Source organism: Mizuhopecten yessoensis, unplaced genomic scaffold, assembly GCF_002113885.1.
Source record: "Mizuhopecten yessoensis strain PY_sf001 unplaced genomic scaffold, ASM211388v2 scaffold641, whole genome shotgun sequence".
Taxonomy (NCBI): Eukaryota; Metazoa; Mollusca; class Bivalvia; order Pectinida; family Pectinidae; genus Mizuhopecten; species Mizuhopecten yessoensis.
In genome coordinates this window covers 513,669-538,530 of record NW_018403648.1, presented here as the reverse complement: position 1 = coordinate 538,530, position 24,862 = coordinate 513,669, and the positions used below count along the sequence as shown (strand labels likewise).

General features: G+C 36.0%; 1 protein-coding gene across 8 annotated transcripts in view; it reads left to right on the top strand.

Moving 5' to 3' along the window:
- Positions 1–24,862, top strand: part of LOC110451399 (SPARC-related modular calcium-binding protein 2-like) — a 102,631-nt gene that overhangs the window by 50,841 nt on the left and 26,928 nt on the right. For 7 of the 8 annotated variants that reach the window (XM_021499428.1, XM_021499397.1, XM_021499435.1 and 4 more), the window contains exon 2: positions 16,933–17,104. In XM_021499428.1, the coding sequence (XP_021355103.1) occupies positions 16,933–17,104 (172 nt within the window). Of the gene's footprint in view, positions 1–16,932; positions 17,105–24,862 lie in introns of those variants that run through there. The other variant, XM_021499451.1, reaches the window with a different exon arrangement.

The following is a 24,862-nucleotide window of genomic DNA, read 5'->3' as shown; positions in this document are numbered from 1 at the left end:
TAACTATCATATTGTTTACTTTACTAACTATCATATTGTTTATCTAACTAATCACCCTTAACTATTGTTTACTAACACAACCATCATATTGTTTATCTAACTACTCACCCTTAACTATTGTCTACTAAACTAACTATCATATTGTTTACTTAACTACTCACCCTTAACAATTCTTTACTTAACTAACTATCATATTGTTTACCTAACTACTCACCCTTAACTATTGTTTACCTACTTATCATATTGTTTACTAAACTACTTACAATGTACCAGCATGGTATTCCGTCTATTCAGAAAAGAAAGTCATTGAGACATGACAATTAACCCAGTGACATTCATTTGTTATCAATTATAAATCGTTTATATGTTAATAGGCTGTACTCTTCTGTAGTGCAACACCGACCTCGAAACACAGATGTATAAGGCGCACGTGCTCTTAATTGAACATAAGCTTCTCGAGCCACTTAGAGTCACTGCTATCTTATTATCATTTATAAAGAAGAGGAGTCCTTTAAAAGTCAGTTAAAAAGAAGAAAGGCCCTTTATTTCTGTTTAGAATCGACTATGTAAAAATACGATTTGTCGTTTTAATTGTTATGTGTGAACACTGGCCTATGTTAGCTAGCCCTGTTTGAGTACATGTAGTTCATATCTCATATATATCACTAACATGTATATAGTATATACACAGTGGGTTGATAGAGGCTTCACTGAAGTCCTATATAATCTGAACTCTTCAGCACAAAGGGGTTAAAAAGTACAAGTGTTTGTGCCATTAAGAGCACATGAATTTATATTCCTTTCCAAATATTTTGCCATAAATTCTGTTCTCAGCTTCTGGTCTCGTAATTTGTCCGTTAATGAGTAACGCACGGGCTTATTATCACTTACTGTCCCCGGGGAAGCACACTCATGATGTGGGCGGGATGGCGATATATCAAACGTCTGTGTCGATAACAAATCATATATAAACTCGTCGTATAAATGAATATTACTATTAAAGATTGCCTTTCTGAAATATAATATACCATTAGAAAAGCATTTATCAAAGTCTTTTCCCGGGACGTGATCGTCGAGATAGAACTCTTAAACTTTGTGGTCAATTGTAATGGATTCCTACATCAAAACTGTCTAGTTTATGTAGTGCAAGCTGCCAGACACTCCTAGCACATCTCCATGTATTCATACACAGACCTGGCACGTCTATTTCTTTATTGGCGGTGATGAAAGATGAACATACCCCCATTCAAGTTGTTGACATAGATCACTCGGGTTAATTACACTCCATTAACTTATCTTTTGTTCAGTATTTTTTTCAAAACCACACAGGAAAGAAACAACCTCACATATCCATATTTCATCTTGGATTCGTACAAATGTACTTTTGTCAGATCCATGTATAGACTATGTGATATAGTTTGGAGGTGTTTGCCAAATAGCGACATACACCTTGTTAAAATGCCATAATCAAAAACTGAATTTGAATTGAATTAAATTGCCTTCATTCGAAAACAAAACTGTGGACAGATGTAAGTTTACAAAATAAGTGTGAAAATGAAACTAACAGAGATATATGTAGATTTTTATACTTTTATCAATTGTAAAAATGCTCTACATCTGTCAGGTCATGTCGTTGGTTCATTACGTTTTCTTTTTCCATTGTTAGACATACGTGTGTCGACTTTTTATGACGTGCATTAGTGTGCGTTGTTGTCGTTGTAACTTCCTTGGTTATCACTTTAGAATGTGACATTTATATTGCATTTTCCGTTGGTAGAACAAAAAGACGCTTCCCCTTCCGAAACATTTTGATTTTTTTATCCTTGCCTTGTACCTTTACGAAGTTCTCCGTTTAAATGTTTCCATCATATTAGTTTTGCTCTAGTTTCATCGACTAAGGTTTTATTTACGCTTCAGTATTTTCTTATTGCTTACCCTGATTGTCAGGTGTGCTTCGTTGTATTGCTGATGAAAAGCAGGATGCATTGTCGAGAAACACGATAATGGTTCAACATGTATAACACTTCGTTACGTGATTGGATTCTGTGACAGATTACTTCGACGTGTGCTTTGGTTTTATTTTAACCAGACCCTTCCTTCGTTTTGTGGCTTGGTGCAACTCAATGCAATTTACCGTAGGGTTAGTTCAAAGTGTGGTCCTTTGGTATGAGACAGGTTCATATCGTTAAATTTTGTCGTGCGAACGGTTCAAATGGATATGAACCAACGTGTGACAGGATCAAATCGTGCTCTTCCGTCGTGTCGCTTGTTCAAAGGGTTTACGCCCTTCACACATCTTATTCACAAGCTCTATCGCAGTATCAGCATGTTTGTCGAAAAGCCATTGCGTTTTAATGTTGGAGCTATTTTGTGCCTGCTTCAAAATTGATTGGCTCGTTAGACACCAATGATTCGAGGAATCTCAGTTATGCTATCCATGTAGCTTATCACTATCCAGTGGTAATCAAAATGACTTGTACGAGTTTGGACTTTTAGACCCCTGTACAAACCCTATCGCTCAGCTTAATTCCATTTATAATTCGAAATCTTAATCTACCAATACAGATACCTGGACAGCTGATTGTAATACATCGTTATCATATCAAACCAAGAAAATAAAGCATTGTAGAATTACACACTGATGGTTGTCATGGTGAATTTGTAGTTTACTTACTGTCAAAATAGATTTCCTGTTAAGATATCATTGCTTTTAATGACGTCGTCCAGATGCCACGACCACGTGTAAAAACCAAGGATAACTCGCCGATGTGCCTCATTGAGACTACATGCGTTGGTTGAGCCGCTGAGCGTGCTGATGGGGAAAGGCCACCAGATGTGCACGTGCGGTAGATTGATCTTGATAGTTGAGGAGGTGTTTATGGTTATGGTTGTAGGGTGGGTAATGCTGAGGTACGTTGTCCTCACGACGCTGTCTCTCTAGGCCTGTGGTACCTAGTCCTCACGACGCTGTCTCCCTAGGCCTGTGGTACCTAGTCCTCACGGCGCTGTCTCTCTAGGCCCGAGGTACCTAGTCCTAACACGTTGTGTCTTTAGGCCCGAGGTACCTAGTCCTCACGACGCTATCTCTCTAGGCCCGAGGTACCTAGTCCTCACGACGCTGTCTCTCTAGGCCCGAGGTACTAGGTCCTAACACGTTGTGTCTCTAGACCCGAGGCACCTAGTCCTCACGACGCTGTCTCTCTAGGCCCGAGGTACCTAGTCCTCATGACGCTGTCTCTCAAGGCCCGAGGTACCTGGTCCTCACGACGCTGTTTCCCTAGGCCTGTGGTACCTAGTCCTCACGACGCTGTCTCTCTAGGCCCGAGGTACCTAGTCCTAACACGTTGTGTCTCTGGACCCTTTCAACCCGGACTAGTCAACCCCTCGTGTCTCTCTAGACCTGTTCAACCCATGGTAAACCTCGCTGGACATCTCAAATCGAGACTAACACTATGGTCGGGTGACGCAGTGGATAGCACACCCGCCTTGCACCAAAACGACCTTGGTTCGATTCGTCGAAAGGACAAAACAAGATACTTGGTCACCTGACCGACCATGTGGTTTTTGCTCAGGGTATTTTAATTTCCATCCACCCCTGTGCGTTTTTGTTCGGGCAAGCCAGAGTGAATAATATAAGTTGATGAAACTTATTTCCTAACCAATGTAAAATAATAAAGACAATTAGGCTAAGAATTCTCCTACTTTGATTGCTTCAGTATGATTGACCCTTTCGCTCGGATATTGATATCGTAACATCGTGTAACAGTGTCCTTGAATGACAGTGTTGTTGTATGATTGTACACTGAACATAAGACAATGTATTCAAGACAATATTGATCTGTTTTAACCCATGTACTCCCATAATGATACTGGGCTTATAAGCGAATGCCTGATGGACAAAGATCTGTCTCCTGTGGTTCCATTTACCGTTTATTATGGCATCATTCTCCCGATACACTCTATTTAATTTGTATTTGGCTGCAAAAGAACTTTGAAGTACGTAAGACAAAATAAATAAAAACAATCGTACAGCAGTTTATTATGATTACTGAATAAGATTGACCCAAGCCGTAATACGTAATTCAGTCGTTGGTCCATTTCCTCAGCCAAGCATCTGGCTGCATACATACATGTACGGGTTTACTACGTGAGGAATCCTAGCGACATCCGAACTACTGCTCTACTAATGTATAGTCCCTAGTTCCCTTGCCGATTCCTTATCGGGTGCAGGTGTTGGTGAAGTACCAATATCTTGACTGTATCGGTATATACCCATCTGGGTATTGATATTGAATGAGCTCTCCAAGCTTGTCGTTCAACCCTAAACAAATAGGGTTGTGACAGAGTGATAAGTTCACCACAGGTGCTAAAGCCAACCGAGAGCTAAGCAGATTTGACAAACTGCTGGTTTAAACTATCGGCAAGAGTTCTCAGTCATCTCGTTGAATAAGTACTTGGACACTTCTAAAGGAGTAGCAATATATCGAGGTCTCGCGGACCTGTCACTAGCCAGTAGGGGTATATCCTTTGTTACGCATTTACATGACTTAAGATGCAGGGTGGACACAGCGACAAAACATTTTCGTTAATTGTGGGTTCATAAAGTCATGATAGATAAGGTCTATCCCCTCCTTGGAAGTCATACATAGGTATGCGTTATGCCATTCCATTTCTAAATGTTCAGGTACGGCTGATCTTTCCCTACTCAACATCATTGCTGTAGCTGTCATCTCATCGGGAATCAATATATACACGATACAATTTTCATATTTCGAGAGAAAAAAATGTTTTTCACATTAGTGTGCATGGGAAATCGACCTCAAAACCGTGTCTCAGGGCGATATATATATCCATACACAATAAACAACGGATTTGTTTGCACTATCGCTAAATCAAAACCTCGAAAAAAAAGTTAAACGAGGAAATACCTTCATTCGAAATTTAAAAATAAACATTATTAAAATGCAAATTTGTTTAATTGAAGCGTTTCATTAGCTTTCCTTTCCTAAGATGTAACATTCCAGCCTTACTCTCCTGTTTCACCAACTACGTAGCCAGGGTTTTCTACAAAAGAAGCATTAATCTACGTGCAGGAATTGTTATATCATCACCATGGTGTTGTTTCCAGATATGATATACCAGTATCAGTGACCTGATCACTGTCTTTAATATAGTTGATGATCTATATATTCTCGTGTTTGACGGGGACATGCCTCATTATGGCTGTAACATATAGTTAATGATCTATATATTCTCGTGTTTGACGGGGACATGCCTCATGATGGCTGTAACATATGGTTTAGGGAATGCTGGTCTTCTAGAATACATGGTTTATACATTTTTATTGATGGTGTTATACTTATTTAATTGATTATTTAGATGTATCCTTATTAATATTTTGCATTTCAGTTCTAATTTTGGCCTAATGCGATGTATTTTAAGTGTAGATGCCTTGGTACATCTATCTTATTCTTGTGTGTAGACGCAGTGGTATACAAATTCATTTAAAGATGGGCATTGCAAAGTGATTATACATTGAAAAATATAATAGCTTCAGATATTCCCTGTAATCACAAATCCGTTACTGTATCCAAGTGAATATATCGGATACATCCTAAACAACAGCAGTAGTGATCTATATCCTAGTGAATATATCGGATAAATCCTAAACAACAGCAGTAGTTATCTATCTCCTAGTGAATATATCGGATACATCCTAAACGACAGCAGTAGTTATCTATATCCTAGTGAATTTATCGGATACATCCTAAACAACTGCAGTAGTTATCTATATCCTAGTGAATGTATCGGATACATCCTAAACAACAGCAGCAGTTATCTATATCCTAGTGAATATATCGTATACATCCTAAACAACAGCAGTAGTTATCTATATGCTAGTGAATATATCGGATACATTCTAAACAACATCAGTAGTTATCTATATCCTAGTGAATAAATCGGATACATCCTAAACAACAGCAGTAGGTATCTATATCCTAGTGAATATATCGGATAAATCCTAAACAACAGCAGTAGTTATCTATCTCCTAGTGAATATATCGGATACATCCTAAACAACAGAAGTAGTTATCTATATCCTAGTGAATATCTCGGATACATCCTAAACAACAGCAGTAGGTATCTATATCCTAGTGAATATATCGGATAAATCCTAAACAACAGCAGTAGTTATCTATACCCTAGTGAATATATCGGATACATCCTAAACAATTGCAGTAGTTATCTATATCCTAGTGAATGTATCAGATACATCCTAAACAACAGCAGTAGTTGTTTATATCCTAGTGAATATATCGGATACATACTAAACAACAGCAGTGATATTCCCTGTAATCACAAATCCGTTACTGTATCCAAGTGAATATATCGGATACATCCTAAACAATTGCAGTAGTTATCTATATCCTAGTGAATAAATCGGATACATCCTAAACAACAGCAGTAGTGATCTATATCCTAGTGAATATATCGGATACGTCCTAAACAACAGCAGTAGTTATCTATATGCTAGTGAATATATCGGATACATTCTAAACAACATCAGTAGTTATCTATATCCTAGTGAATAAATCGGATACATCCTAAACAACAGCAGTAGTGATCTATATCCTAGTGAATATATCGGATACATTCTAAACAACATCAGTAGTTATCTATATCCTAGTGAATAAATCGGATACATCCTAAACAACAGCAGTAGTGATCTATATCCTAGTGAATATATCGGATAAATCCTAAACAACAGCAGTAGTTATCTATATGCTAGTGAATATATCGGATACATTCTAAACAACATCAGTAGTTATCTATATCCTAGTGAATAAATCGGATACATCCTAAACAACAGCAGTAGTTATCTATATACTAGTGAATATATCGGATACATCCTAAACAACTGCAATAGTTATCTATATCCTAGTGAATATATCGGATACATCCGATATTCCCTGTAATCACAAATCCGTTACTGTATCCAAGTGAATATATCGGATGCATCCTAAACAACAGCAGTAGTTATCTATATACTAGTGAATATATCGGATACATCCTAAACGACAGCAGTAGTTATCTATATCCTAGTGAAAATATCGGATACATACTAAACAACAGCAGTAGTTATCTATATGCTAGTGAATATATCGGATACATTCTAAACAACAGCAGTAGTTATCTATATGCTAGTGAATATATCGGATACATTCTAAACAACATCAGTAGTTATCTATATCCTAGTGAATAAATCGGATACATCCTAAACAACAGCAGTAGGTATCTATATCCTAGTGAATATATCGGATATATCCTAAACCACTGCAGTAGTTATCTATATCCTAGTGAATGTATCGGATACATCCTAAACAACAGCAGGAGTTATCTATATCCTAGTGAATTTATCGGATACATCCTAAACAACAGCAGAAGTTATCTATATCCTAGGGAATATATCGGATACATCCTAAACAATTGCAGTAGTTATCTATATCCTAGTGAATGTATCAGATACATCCTAAACAACAGCAGTAGTTGTTTATATCCTAGTGAATATATCGGATACATCCTCAACAACTGCAGTAGTTATCTATATCCTAGTGAATTGATCGGATACATCCTAAACAACAGCAGTAGTTATCTATATCCTAGTGACGATGCTATTGCTATCAGACGACAGTAGCGTTCGGTTGACCACGTCAGTAGTAAACGAGTACGTGCTATTACGGACATTATCGATGTAACACTACACTCACTCACGACTGATGAATATCTGTTTACAAATTAATTATGGTATAAATATGGAGAAAATTAAACAATTATGAGAGTTACAGGTCTGATTGCATCAAGTTTCACCTCTAACAAAACAATAGTGCATTGTTACTCAAGGACCGTTATAATGTTCATTGGACGGGCGTGTCGTATAATGTTCCAGAGAGGGGCGTGTCTCACGATGCCTATCTTTACCTTATATGACGGTCCCGAGCTATACTACACCACATCACTCCATACGCAAAGGGAGCCACCATTATATGTCACCACAGCGTATACATTTACGACGAATTTCTTTGAATATGTACAATTTTGAGAAGAATTATAAAAAACCGTTTTCACTTGTAATTCAATTCGGTGGAATATATAAGCCCTGTAGCGGGTTTTTTCCTGGGATTCAAATTAAACCTGCCGTAAATATTAAATTTCGTTCGTGAGAACATTTATTTGAAAAGAATAACCACTTTATTAGGAAGCCGATCTTATTTCAAATGACACAAGAGCAAATTCGGATTTCTTTTCTGTATGCAGGCGCCACGAAACTATCTGATAATGCAAACAAACTCAAAAAATACAAAGAACTATTTTTATTGATTTGCGTTCCAATATTTATCGTATGTGGCTGGCCCGTGCCGTGAAGAGTACATGGTGTACATATATGCCAGGCAGTTCATATACCAAAGTGTTTTTACAGAAAGAGGAAAAGTAAAGCATTTCTTCACATGCACTTTTCCTTTAGTTTGTTGTCGGGCCAGAGTTGTTTATGGTGAATGAACTTGTAAACACACCGCCTGCAATTATGTAACGATCATAGCATGCGTATATTTTGATCTTCGTTAAAAGAGAGGTAGTACCACAGAGGCTCACACAGCTAGCTGTAGTAGTTTGTATAGACGGCTGCAGCTTACCGAGTTATTAATAGTCATTCATATGTTGTATTATAGGTTTATACGACGGATCCTCCTGACCGTTGAATAAAACTCTGATGAACAAGCTTGTCTTATATAAATACACAATTAAAATTTGCGTTACTTGAAAGAAGCCAAAAAATGAAGGAATTTTCATTTTGACCTATAAAAACAACTCACTCATTTCGGCTCTTATTGTAACTAAATGGTCTCTAGGCAGAGCGAGAGCATTTAAAGAAACGCACCTCACACGAGGAGTTTAACTGTAACATGTGATAGCACAGGGCTTGTAATGTCGAAGGGCCTCCTTGTCTAGATTGTAAGATTGAGGGTTTTGTCCGAAGCATTTGCTATGGGGACATCAACTGAACCAAGTCGATATGTGCTACCCCAGTAAATTGTAACATTTTTCTTTTTTAACTGTTCACATAGACTGTCTCTACCGGCAAATCTAACTTCAAATGTTAATTCAGGCTTTTCAGGCAGTGGCAAGGCTCATCAAAATAAAAACAAAACATCAGAGGAATATGTCCATCCGAAATTAAGAAACTGGAATTGCATGTATAACCTTATCAACAGTTCCACTCAATTAGTGTTGAGGATTCATTTGGCAGTCAAGAAACTCTTAGGAGGGCGAGATCACTTTAAGAAATGCTTTTCATACATTTGATGGCACAGAACTGCAAATGTTGAGGGGTCTTCCTGTTAAGCTGTGTTCTTCGCCTCGACCTCGATGAATCTTTCTTCATATTTGCTCATATCATATCTTTTATCTGGGGCATTGGAAAAGCATTATTCCTCTTCCAACAGGAAAAGGCATTGCCATCAATCAGGGCGTCACAATGGAGGAAGTATGAACAAAGCATTGTTACATGACGTCATGATAGAGTCTGACCAATGAAATCATGTCCAGATTGTCTACCACATATTGGTAAAATGTTTCAGGAGTGAACAACACATGAATTTGAAGTCAAGGGAGAATGCTATGCTACCAATACAGTGAAGACAAGTCTAGGAATATATCTCTTTAAGATAAGCAAGTGTCGATTGGTGCGTAATGCACGCGCGACGGGGCTTCCATCATCATGGTAATGGAACATACAAAGCTAAACTTTGTATAATTGGAAACGTCAGAATTTCTTGACGCCGGCTGTAATGATTAGACATTAAATGTCTGTGGTCATCCTTAGTTTCATGTCACGAGATTAAATCATAGTGTACTGTTTTTACTAACCAACATCAGTGTATATTCTTTTAGAAGGTTAGACATTCACTCTAAATCCTGTCCTGGGTATCACATTACAGAGCACGTGATTTTGTAAGAAATTTTGTCTACTGTCTATGTTTATGAGACGCATGATAGCTTCTATGTGGATCTCTCTACCTTTGATATCCTTATTGGATCCAAGCTTTCAGAAGGTTATACACAAGTTTCTCACACACAATTTAACTTCATTCATACACTTCAAATGCGCTCTTTATTAAAAGATGAAATCGTTCGAAAGTCTTACTAAAACTTATTTTTTTAATTCTTACGAGATAAGATGAGATTTTAATCTCACCTTTCGGTTTTGCACACAGATGTTCATACCTATTCTACTCCAGAGATGCAAATCTAACGCATCCGCATTTCTCTTAAATGTTTAAAATTGATACGGTTATAAATTATCGAATGTAAATATTTAAAATGTTGGGATATTGTGACGGATGGTGGCCGATTGTTCTCTTGCTATAATTGAGGATTTATGATCACGCGTCAAACCATCTTCAACTCACAGGTGCGAGTTTGTAAACGTGAGAAAGCAACTTTACAAAGTTGCTGCCTCCTCGTGCAGGTGTCGCCAATTAGAGATAAGGTCCAATAAGGGATTCATTTAAATTCATATGGAAGCCGTGGCTTAGATCGTGAATCATACCTAACAGGTGGACTACTAATTACCAAGGGAGGGTTCAGGTTTTACTCGTTTTAAACTCTTTCAATCTTTATTTTCAAATGTGTATCCTGATGAAATTTACAAATCTTTGATATTTAACTTATCAATGTACATGTGAAGCACGCACCTGCATTTTATTGACAGAATTTTTTAGTGATCAAAATGTACTTTTTTCAAGTGAGGGAAAAGGAAAGGTAAAACTAGAATAGTCTGGTGTGAAATAACGTGAAGTGAAGTCTAGAATACAGTTTAAATGTCGTATACCGAGCCCGTTATTTAATAAATAAAACAGAGTTAATCATCTGCAATAAAAGGTAGGTAAATATTTATTGACAAAAATGAACGATTACATGGGTGAAGCAGTGAAGCATGATCCCACTATTATCGACAGCGGATAATAGCCGAGATGCGTGTGAATGTGTTTGGATCAGCCCTACCTCACCCTGTAAATGTCAGTCGTTATATAATAAACACAGCTAGTGTTAGAGACGTATCTGATTGATCAGTCCTATATATAGGTATGGAAAGGTGAAACCTGTATACGTACGTAATGAAAAACAACCTTGTGTAACTTGTCTGTATTATCCAATGTAAGATTTTTAAAATCAAAACGTATGGTAACACTGGTATCTATATACGAATGTGATACTGTATAGAAATATTCGAATAAAAGGTTCCTACACATATGACTTCCGTGGCTTCCTTGTAATGTAATAAGGTCATGGAATTAATGGTTCAATGACAAGTTTTATTGTTATTTCAATACAATAAGGGAACTTTTGATGCATATTTCAAGCAATTTTCAACAAATACTTTTAATAGTTCGAGCGAACTTCTATTCATATAAGTTATTACGCTGATTGACTATTCACGATATAAGACAAGAACACACAAGCAAAAAAAGCACAATATGACGTCACCAAGCGTCAGGTTATTCATCACTGTGAGTTTACCGAAACGATAAACCATGTACAGAGAGTGACCAAACTCAAAACGGTTGCAGGGGAATCAATAACAAGTGTTATGATTTTATAAAATGTATATCATTGTTTTCCCAACTCTCTTAATTGAGATGATGTTCTGATGATGGGCTTTCTTTAGGGTGAACTTTTGAACTTAACCTATATAATTATTTGGTAAGATTATTGCTGAACTATTGTGTATGAAAATCACTATTTGACTAATAATTGTGTTGTTCTTGTCTGTGATTGAGATTTCTATTTAAACTTTCGATGTTCTTGTCAGAGTTTATGTCGTACGTTATAACCATAGGTGTTATGTTTATCTACATGTAAGGCATTGTTTATCCTAATATCATGTGTTACAAACATAATTACGTTGAATCTTATAACCATAGCTCCGGTATAGTGGTGTTATGTGTATCTACATGCAATGATAATAATATACAGCATTTATATAGCGCCCTATATAATTTGTAAAATTACTCTAAGGCGCTTTACAACATATGAATAATAGTAATGGTTATAATTGTGAAAACAAACAACAAAGGCTTGCAATCACTTTCATGCATTTAACAAGCAATGTGCACATAATTAAACAAATAAAAGGGTGGTATTTACATGACGTCTTTGCAAAGATTCTAAAATGCAGACGTGAAGAGGTGAGTTTTTATGTCCCTCTTGAGCTTGGCCAGGGTATTCGACTTCCTAATAGCAGATGGTAAGCTATTCCACAACGTAGCCGAAACCCTCCCAAAGCATCTGTTTCCGTAGGTCACAGTACGAGATTTTGGGACACACAACAAAGATTCTGACTCCGACCGCAGTGATCTTGACGGCTGTTACAGGGTAACAAGTTCCTGTAGGTACTGAGGAGCTGTTCAATTCAGTGCCTTGTATGTGTATACCAGAATTTTGTACTGCGACCTGTATCGTACAGGTAACCAGTGCAACGAATAAAGCGCAGGTCTGATGTGCTCTCTCTTTCGAGTACGAGTAACTAGCCGTGCTGCAGTGTTTTGAACCCTCTGCAGACGACTGGTTAGTTTGTCAGATATACCACAGAGCAGGGCGTTACCATAATCCAACCGAGAGGTAACAAGTGAATGCACCAAAATCGTTCATGCATCTGCAGTTAGAAACTGCCGAATACAGCCGATGTTCCTGATCTGGTAGTAACAGGATTTTGCAATCGCGTTCACTTATTTCTCCATGTTCAGAGAACTGTCAAAGTATACTCCTAGGTTTTTAACAGCTGGAACAGTCTCAATAGTTCTGGCACCAACCTTGAGCTGGAGAACCATTGTTTGCTGACACTTTGGGGAAAAGACGATTAGTTCCGTCTTTTCCTGATTAAGTTTAAGTAAGGCATGTAAGGCATTGTTTATGCTAATATCATGTGTTACAAACATAGTTACGTGGAATCTTATAACCATAGATACGGTATAGTGGTGTTATGTTTATCTGCATGTAAGGCATTGTTTATCCTAATATCATGTGTTACAAACATAGGTACGTGGAGTCTTATAACCATAGATACGGTATACGATATTGGTGTTGTGTTTATCTACATTTCATTGTTTATTCTTATATCATAGCTACGTGGGATCTTATAACCATCAATGTGTTATGTAAATCTTCATCTAAGGCATTATTTGATGCTTTAAATTTATCAAAACTATTTAATACAAGCATAGTTACGGTAAATTAGAGTTATATTTGTGTATGGTATGTTACAAGCATAGCTACGGTAACTTGTTGTAATGCTGGAGGTATTTCGTCACGTAATATAAAACAAGCCCTTGTTCCCTCTTGTTAGTAATTCTCAACAGGGGCAGCTCAATGTTACAGACCCAGATTGTAATGACAGTAGGAAAATGTGCAAAAGTATTTAATCTTCTGATTATGATCGTGGGTTCGGGCCCTTTCTGTAATAACATACCACGGGTGTAAACCAAGCTCTACTCCATTGCAAACTTCGGGGCTCGAAACCGTTTCATCACTTTAAAACAGTCATTGATCTCTGTAGTATGTGGGGATATGAGAAGGCTAACAATCTGTAATGCTGCAACTGGTTTGGATATTTTTTGCATTTAAAAAACACAATTTTTTGTGTAAAGATGTAACTTAATATACACATCGATTTGTACCCGCATTGACGCACTATACATATTTATATAATTGTGTACTTAAAACGGAATGAAATGTTTACCATCACAAATAGCAGTGGACCTACATTTAGTACGCGTGGTATATCTTGATTATGACTAATAAGGAGAAAGTCCGTGGTCTACAGAAGGATGTCTGTCGCTCTCGGGTGTAATTTTCAAAGTTTACACATTCCTTTGCCCTGATTCCCATAGGTACGCCTACAACACAATGCCACCTGACTAATGCTATTGGATGAATGCTATAAAATGTCGATTGAAATAAAACAAAACTGTATCAAATATCTTTTGCAAATGTGCATTGTGGGTAAACCTGAATATAGCACAGATCTTCTATAGATGTTATTTAGAAGATATTTAGGGTTTTTACTATATGATGTTTAGAGCAATCATTCTGGCATAATTATTTCAATACCTAACGTCATCCTAAGAATTATTTTAAACATTTTTGTTGGTATATTGTATAGATAATGTCACTATAGATATTCATTTGGTTAATCGATTTCGTTAACTTGAGACATATGTACATATGTGTTTAATAGAAAGATTGAAACAACTCTTCAATCTTAATGAGGTGTATTCTTAATCTTGATTCCTGATCGTCAAAACATTGGCGTGTCGTTCAACCTTTATTGATGAAATCAGAATGTGAAATAGCACACAATATAGTAAACATCATATGTTTCTTTTTACACAACCAATAATATGTATTGGTTGTGTACAAAAATTTAGTTTTTTGTTTCTTTTTACACAACCAATAAAATATATTGGTTGTGTAAAAAGAACTTTTCATAATCCATACTTACCAACCTGAGAAAAATGTTTAGAAAAATAATATGTTTCTGATTAATATTATGTTTATTATGTAAGTAATTGGGTCAAAATGTGTAATAAACAAAGTAACTCTGCTTACATGCCACATGATCAAAATAGGCTTCTAATGTTTCCTTCCTAGTTGACATAAATAAATGTTAAAACATAACAGTTTCCCGATCGTACTTCAGTTATACAGTTACTGAAACATTGAACAGGTCCACATATCGTAAGGCTAGCTGAAGTGATAACTGGGAATACAAACATTGACCAGGTCCAAAAATCGTAAGGCTAGCTGAAGTGATAACTGGCAATACAAACATTGACCATGTCCAAAGATCGTAAGGCTAGCTGAAGTGAAAACTGGCAATACAAACATTGACCATGTCCAAAGATCGTAAGGCTAGTTGAAGTGATAACTGGCAATACAAACATTGAACATGTCCAAAGATCGTAAGGCTAGCTGAAGTAATAACTGGCAATACAAACATTGACCAGGTCCAAAGATCGTAAGGCTAGCTGAGGTGATAACTGGCAATACAAACATTGAACAGGTCCAAAGGTCGTAAGGCTAGCTGAGGTGAAAACTGGCAATACAAACATTGACCAGGTCCAAAGATCGTAAGGCTAGCTGAAGTGATAACTGGGAATACAAACATTGAACATGTCCAAGGATCGTTAAGCTTGCTGAAGTGATAACTGGCAATACACACTTTGACCATGTCCAAAGATCGTAAGGCAAGCTGAAGTGATAACTGGCAATACAGACCAAGCAAGCACCGACTTAACTATTTAATATGTTTATATAAAGCATCACATTGCCATTTCGCCCATGTAAGATCTATCAGTATATGTTTAAGGTTAAAAGAATATAAGCCATGTCAAAGTGTTCCGAAGCCTATGTAGAAATACGGTACAGGAAAATGCCTATATAACGCATTATAATGTTAAAAATGTTCAGCTTTTCTCTGCAGTAGACACTTATAACTCCTTATAATGTTAAAAATGTACAGCTTTTCTCTACAGTAGACACTTATAACTCCTTATAATGTTAAAAATGTACAGCTTTTCTCTGTAGTAGATATTCATCTTTAACAAGTGTTTCATGTAAACCGTTAAAGAATATATTCCAACTACGAAATTATGATCAACCCTTGGGAATGATCATCTACCACCAGTCAACCATCTTGGGACGTAAAATAAACTTCAATTTTAATCGCAATTGTGTCTTTCAAAGAAGGTCTAGCTGTATGCAAGTGTTTTCGGAGAGATATTATTACTTTAACGACAAATGACTGTTCCATGATGTCGGAGTATTGATGCAATTTCCATCCTGTTCATGATTCGCTCACACCATCAATACTCTTGGTATTTGGTCATTTGACTTATGAATGTGACAGAGTAAATACCGTACTAGTCATCGAAACGTCACATATGAACACTTACTGGTTGTGCTACACGAATCTTTTCACTTGGTTTTGGTTATGTACTTGATTCCTTATTTTAGTTTGTTAACTTTTTTCTATGATATAAGAAATTCTAAGATTTTCTAGTTTGTCATTTGATGGAATGTTCCTTTGGGTCCGTTTGGTCTAATTTCTGGGGGGGAGGGGGGGGGGTCTGTAATAACGTAATAACGAGCGCCCTTTTTGATAAACGATCCTAAGGTAATGATAAAGGTCATAAATAACTTAGTAAACATGTATATGTACTTTCCCCTTGGCACCACAGATTGGGTATAATCGTACTACACGAAGTTACTCTTGCTTTCGAAAATGTACAAGCAGTCATAATATGTCATAGAGTTGGTGTGACCCTACCAGTAAACTAGATATCTATTTGCTGGAATTGGCTTTTGAACTTCATTATTGGATGGCTAATGAGTGACATATGGACTTTGTATGGCCTGTATCTTTTGGGGAGATAAAGCCAAATCTACCAAAGATATATGTTTTGAATATATCCATAATATATATGGAAAAAGGTGTAGCTATAGCTAAGGTAAAACTTTTTTTGCAAAACTTGTTTATTACTAGTCCTTAGTTATAAGGGTAACTATCTTTACACATCACTGTTATATAAATTGTTTTGGAGGAGTTTTCATTTGTCCTTCGATTATTTCAAATTTTCATTTCGTCTTTTGTATTTCTATTTTTCTCTTCCATAATGATTCCTCATTTGTCGATGAAATCACAATTTCTAGTTCGTTCATGAGAAAATGAATGCTGTATTGTCCTTGTGATTTTCAAGTTTTCTTGAAGTGATGAGGAGTTTTACTGAAAGAGTCTTCTTGTCCATATAAGAGAATATTTGATATATATAATACGAGTTTATGTGATAATGATTTGTCATACCTATGTTTCAGGTACTGTTCAGGTCTTTACGGAACACGGAATGTAGTATAGACTGTGAAGGCAAGGGACGGCGACCGGTGTGTGGTTCTGATGGAGTGACGTATGCTTCACGATGTGACCTTAAGCGCGCCAAACAATGTGAAAACAGACGGGTCAAGGTCAAAAGTAAAGGGGTATGTTCAGGTATGTCATTATTACCTCGTCAGAGATCGCATTCATCTCAAATTTCAAAATATTTTTGATGTGATGATACATCATCAATTGATAAAGTTTTTGTTTTGTTATTTGTTTATTTGTATGCAATGATACACGGTAAATCGACTTAATTCCAATGCACAATGTCCTTCACATTGTCAATGTCCTTCACATTGTCAATGTCATATTACGACCATGACAGCCAACACGTTTGTGTGACGCTAATCAGCATTTGTCTTGTAGTCCTCCTCGTATTCACTTAATTTCATTTCCTACTATATGGAAAATTCCTTATTAGACTGAAAAAACAGACAATGAAGTCGAATACATGAGTACGCATTTCATTGCTGTAATAATCAAACTATCCCTTTACATGCTATTTTTACCTGTCTGGTTTACATAATGTAATACTGGTCAAATTAAAGTAAGGTCTTCTTTTAAATAAGCCTTATTGGCAATACAACGCCTTAACCTCTGACATTATAACAGAAACATTTCCCCCCACTTCTCGTTACCTCTGCTACAAAGCTACAACTCCCACACTATAAAGACTTATTAGCGGTGCTTAATCCGCTATACCTATACTAACAAGATAAAAGTATCATTCGGATTTATGCGCATGCCTATTCACTCCCACATCAGCCAGTAGGTGACGTCACACCTGTCCTGGACCAGATAACGTATTGATCGGCGTGGGTGTTGACATATTAATTGTGTGACATCAAAGTGATTGTCATTTAGCCCCAGTGATCCCCCACGTTTTGTCTATTTGTGAAAGCTTAATAGTTGTCTATCAAGAGATCTGAAGCTTAGAGCATAGTAAGAAATGTTAATGCTAGCGATACGACCTCTCGGGGTGTCACTTGAAATCCCCCACATCCTTGTTATCATTATAACTCAGCAGGTTAACGTACATTGTGATCTAAATCAATTGTTCCAATACCGTAAGCTGAGCGAGTACTTACGCTAATTCAATAATAAGTGGGTTTTTTCCAAATGTTTAAGATATACGTATATATGTTTTTGTCTTCAGGTATTAACTTTGAAACAATACATTGGCATTTTAGGTTGGCATAGTAATTAAGTTATAAGATATATAATATAAATGTGTTTCTGTTATTAAGCTGATAGTGCTTTCGTTATCTAGACACTCCAAGCCGAGAGTTCGTCCAAATATCGTTTTAATTGTTTGTCTGCATCGTATCAACTTACCACATACAACAAAAGTCATGGGCGTCAATGTGGAAATAGCATATTAACTCTCCAGGTTAATACGTATCACGATTGAATTAGCTTATTAAGTCTGAACATAGAGAACAACTTTTATAGATACATGTTCGAAGGAACGTATTACTTTCAGGAAAACAGTATTAAAAAAAACTTTTCAAATAAATGTCTTCGTCACGAATTTTCCGAATAGGTAATTGTTTAAATACGGTATCTTCGTTATCTATTTTAAGAAATAAATTATATTTATTTTCATTTTGGATTTTTATTTTTATATTTGCATGGTGAAGGTAGCCATGGTATTTTTTATTTACATAAACTGAATGAAATGTCAATCCTAATTGTCTACTATTACAAATGTGCTTGTCACATCAAAGGTTACACATTTCTTGAATAAACTCTGTTTTGAAGACTATTTAAAGCTGATATCGTTTTGTAAAATTAGAATTGAAACATTAAAGCATAAATATACTGATCTTATATAGAATCCTTCGCAAGGACCTATTTATTAATTATCTACTGATCTTATATATATATATATATATTATAAATCAGGAAAATGATCCTTACGGACGAAGAAATATTATAAAAAGAAAAATTCTTAACAACGAGTCTTTAGTACTTTTATCTCTTCTAGGAGATTCTTCAGACTGTTTATTTGAAGTATTGACGTTATAAACTTTGACGTCACATAATAGTTCGCTATAACGACGTCCGCCATATACGTACCCTCACTCACTTATTTTTTTTAAATTGGCCCTGTAAATGTGAAAAATCTCAATTTCTTACGGTATGCCCTCATTAGGCGCCTCTCACTTCTGCAGTGGATTTAACAGTCACAACAGGGGGTCCACACTTAGCCGCCTCTTTAGGTTTGCAGGAATAATGCGTATAATTATCAAATAAGTGAGTGCAGGAGGTATAAGTATATATATATATATATGGGGCAAAGAAGTAATTCCAACAATGTGGACAAGTTTGGGTTGTCAAATTTTCGGAGCGATCCGCTCCTTTTTCAAGACACAATGAAACAGAACAGTTACATGTACATATACATCATATTACAAGAAGATAGAATTGATATACTATAATTGAAAATATAGCTATTATATAAAACCAATAATCCCCTCGGCTAAAGACAGCGGAAGGCAGCAATTAAGCTGAGAGCATCGCGGACAAGGAACGCTGATGTAGAGGACCTATTCTTGCGCAAGATGCACTATCACATAAAGTGAGTCAACGAGAGATAAGCACCAGAAAGAAGGGACGAGATATCAAAAACGTGGAACATGTGCATGTGGGAATCTGGCCTGGTAAATGTGAAAAATCTCAATTTCCTACGGAATGCCCTCATTAGTCGCCTCTCAATTCTGCAGTGGATTTAACAGTCACAGCAGGGGGTCCACACTTAGTCGCCTCTTTCGGTTTGCAGGAATAATGCATGTAATTATCAAATAAGTGAGTGCAGGAGGAATAAGTAGATGAAATGGCTAAGATACTGTATAAATCTGCAAAATTAATCTGACAAAGGCTGTTGGTCACACACACTGACATGAAGCAGCAGGCAGGCGAGATAGCAGACCAACTGTGCAGTAATGCATCATTAGGTCAAATGCCCCCTGGAAGGAAAACGAGCGGATGGCAACCGCCTATCGTTCGTTCATACCTCGAGNGAGAGTTGCGGTATGTGGGAGAGTTGCGGTATGTGGGGAGAGTTGCGGTATTAGGGCAGAGAGTTGCGGTATGGGGGAGAGTTGCGGCATGGGGTGAGAGAGTTGCGGTATGCGGGGAGAGTTGTGGTATTAGGGCAGAGAGTTGCGGTGTGGGGGAGAGTTGCGGTATGGGGGAGAGTTGCGGCATGGGGTGAGAGAGTTGCGGTATGGGGTGAGAGAGTTGCGGTATGGGGGAGAGTTGCGGTATGGGGGGAGAGTTAGGCATGGGGTGAGAGTTGCGGTATGCGGGGAGAGTTGCGGTATTAGGGCAGATAGTTGCGGTATGGGGGAGAGTTGTGGTATGGGGGAGAGATCCGGCATGAGATGAGAGAGTTGCGGTATATAGGGAGAGTTGCGGTATGTGGGGAGAGGTGCGGTATGAGGGGTGATTAGTTGCAGTATGTGGGAAGAGAGTTGCGGTATGGGGGAGAGTTGCGGCATGGGGTGAGAGAGTTGCGGTATGGGGTGAGAGAGTTGCGGTATGGGGGAGAGTTGCGGTATGGGGGAGAGTTCCGGCATGAGATGAGAGAGTTGCGGTATATAGGGAGAGTTGCGGTATGTGGGGAGAGTTGCGGTATGAGGGGTGATTAGTTGCAGTATGTGGGAAGAGAGTTGCGGTATGGGGGAGAGTTGCGGTATGTGGGGAGAGGGGGTGGTTTTATTTCTATTCTATGGGCCTTATCTTGTTTTTCGTATTTACTTTGCGTTCAGATAATCTATTTTTTTGAGTATTTAATAGATTTCTTGTTGGTTGTCAATCACTTACATCTATCTGCCATTGATACCTGTCAGCCAAACCTACGTTTGATAATAATGGAAAGCATTAGCATTATTTATGTTTGTTGCGAAAATTGAATATTGTTATTACATGTATAGCATGGTGCGGCTTATTTATGAATTATGCAACAGCAAATAGTACTTGGTCCATTAAAATGTCAAGAGACATGGATATGCTATCATCCCTAATATCATAGGAATTTAGGGACGAAATAAATCGTTAAAACAATGTACTATATAAGGCGTTAAAACAATGTACTATATAAGGCGTTAAAACAATGTACTATGTAAGGCGTAGCAGTGAGAAATTCAAAATCGAAACCTCAATGACAACTGCACACGTTGCCAGTTCCCCTGTACTTTTCCACAAAATTCTTTGAAGATTAATACATTCATATATTTTATCCTTTAGATGCCATAAACGTCATTATGTTATCAAGGAAAATATCCTGACGGGTCTAGCAGTCATGACAAACTGTCGGATTCTAAACTGCGTGTTTAACTACATTTGTTTAGAAGCAACAGATTAACATTTTGCAGAAATATCAATCAAAACTTTAAAAATCTGATTTAACCGACATTTATTGTCACGTGATTGTTGGATTGATTTTGTCTAGACCTTCAATTAATGTCACTACTTATAGAATGCATTAAACACAAGATAAGGTAGCAACTATTTGCCGTTATTATATTACATTATTGTCTACTGTCTATATTGTTTAGGGTTTATGTATATCAGTATTTATATAATATATTTTGAAACTCTTTAGACAAAATGGTCATATACATGTTGTACAGTAAAACGTTTACTTTGTTTGGCTTTGGGCAGCGACAAACGATTATTGTCTAAATACCTGCGTCCTGTGTATTTCTAGTGATTAGTCCTTGGCTCCTATACAGATTCTAAGTTATTCATATCTTAAAAACACTTTGGTAAGAATCTAGCATTTGGTGGGATTTTACAGATTCTATATTTTTACGCGTAAGAATTAAATAAAAAAAGCGCTTGCCTCTCGTTTTGAACATCCCTGGATCATCCACCACTATTTACATTTGTTTTGGATGATTGTGATGATTGTGATGATTGTAGCGTTTTGGGATTTAATACATTGTGAATGGTACCAAGCGTACTTGTCATGGGGTGTACAGACATTTACACTTAGATGTTTCCTTCCGATAAACATGGATGTTGAATTAATTCATCCTAATACTTGAGGAAAATATAAATGCCAATATCTTATTAGTGTATTTATCTGCATCCTATATAATATGAGCTTAAAGTAATTTTTAAATTGTTTGTATCACATTTTCGACCTCGCAACTGTACAATTATATAAACGTGCGATGTGTTCAGTAATATGAAGTGTGTTTGTAGATTTTAATCTTTAGCAATTTTGATGGAAAGGATATTCATTTTTTATCACACCTCTTTTTAATATTTCACCAGATTTATTCATGAGAGTAATGTTTCGTTTACGTTGAGCTAGCTATATGTCAAACCCGACATTATGATATATGTACGTTTGTAGTTTTTCTGATATCCAAAATATATAAGATTCGAAACATTACATTAATTTTGTCAAAATTGATTGATTGCATGTCATTTTCTCTTATTTTTGAAATGCATATCATTATTTCGTAATACTCGTATTACCGTTGTTTTTTGTTGTTGTTGTTTTTTTTTACTTATAAAATGAATACCCGTTACAGTGAGATATCCCTGAAACTGAATGAATTTCTAGTGCTATTTTAAACATTTTGTTTTGTGTTTTTCATGATGTTGTTCATGAATCACGGAGACACTGAAACATAAATAAGACAAAATGATCCCTAAAACCTATGCATAACCACTGTACGTTTAGTGAAACCAACTAATCGTGGTATATTATCCTAAAAATAAACAGGGTTCTGTATTATACTTTATAAAGTAAGAATTATTATATAAATTATGTTATTATATCTGATCATTAAATGAGTAGGACATTAGTTTTAATAAGTCATGTCAATATATAGATGACTTTTACATGATTTTGCGTTTATCGTAATACACATTAATTTTGATGTGTCCTCAATTTCCAAATAATTAATCCATAATGTTAATGTACGATCGGCGATGTGAACTAAAATAAGATTTTTTTCTTGGAAATATATTTAGCTTCATTATGTATGAGTAACATATACATTACGCAAATATCTATTTCTGTACTTTCCGATACATTTTTTTTTAAAGATAAGTTGATGTTGTAATGTGTCTTTAGTATTTCTGTAAGGATAACTCCGATAGATTTCCTTACTTTTCATTTACATTTTGGTATCATACATAAGATAATTATATATAGCATAATACATCCATTTTCTGGATTAACTATCGATCACTATCACTTTGTACACCCAAGTAATTTTAATGGAGTATCAAAAGAATTTAAAAATTTTGATAATCAATATTTTTTCGGCCATACAATGACAGCATGACGTGTTGAACATTGGGTTAGTCCAGTCTGGTTAATACTAGTATCAAAGACAATTCTGATTGCGCCTGGCATGAGTAATCCTTGTATACACTCAGCTCATAGGTTAGTCCTAAGTAGTGATATTTGACCAAATTAACATTTATCAAATATCCTCCAATATTTTGCAAAATATCATAAATTGTAAAGAAACTATTCTGAAGTGCATAAATATTCAATATTTCCCAACTATAACTTAAGATGTGTCTTATATATAAAGTGATATTTTAATTGAAATGATGGGATTGTATGAATAAAACAATTTGATCTTAATTTAATTTTGCACCTGCAAAATAATAATATGCAATTGCATTAAGTTTGATATATCATCTGAGGTGAAATGTGAAAATATCTATAAATTATTTGTTTTTAGGGTAATTCATTCTTTATTAACATTCAAGGAGATATGTCAGATGACAAAAAGACCTGCCATCGACTAGTGCTCGAGTTCATCAGTGATAATCATAAACGGCACAAGTATGGTCGATCTGCATATAAAAACTAACAAATACATGTGACTGTATATTTTTTAAACAATATCAATCATGTGAATACTTTTTCTCTAAGTGTGTATCATAATTATATGGATGATGTAGAGTGTGACAGGACATGGGTAACGTTATAGTGCTAATGATACAGTGTAGATGAATATTTTAACATGTTTTGAATATTTAGCCGTAAACTATACAAAGTCTGACGGAAAATGTTGGACAAATAGGAAACGATCGAATGATTTATCGTTCTACTTAGTTATTCAAGTATGTTAAGTGCGATGTTCAATTTTAAACAAGAGGCGAGTTCAAAATAAATAGAATGCAATTGATATAATTAGTTAAATATGAAAAAGATATATTTATGAATGTACACTCATATTTCAATTTCATTATTGTATTTCCATCTCAAAGGAATGATTTGATTAATAAATTTGGTTTTAAATGGTCCGCTTAATTCAAGTTTCAGTGAATGGTTTTGGTTTTAAATGGTCCGCTTAATTCAAGTTTCAGTGTATGGTTTTGGTTTTAAATGGTCCGCTTAATTCAAGTCTCAGTGTATGGTTTTCTATAACACATATTGTGAAGTTTCAGTGTATGGTTCTCTATAACACATATTGTGAAGTTTCAGTGTATGGTTTTCTAAAACACATATTGTGAGCACGCTTAGTTCTCAATGCGATAATTTGTAAAAATTCGATATGACGCTAAAATATGAGTCAGTTTAAATTGTACTTTCACAGTATCCAAACTTGACTATTATTCATATTACATCATCATGAAAACAAGTTGTTGTTAAACAAAAAAATCCGGTATTTGACATTGATATGTTTCCGTTATATTTTACTAATAGTACAACTTTTTAGCACAACTTTCTCATTTGTCAACTTAGTTTGTGGAAGGCTTGCTATAATTGTATTTTATTTGGTTTGTGGAAGGCTTGCTATAATTATATTTTACTTGGTTTGTGGAAGGCTTGCTATAATTGTATTTTACTTGGTTTGTGGAAGGCTTGCTATAATTGTATTTTAC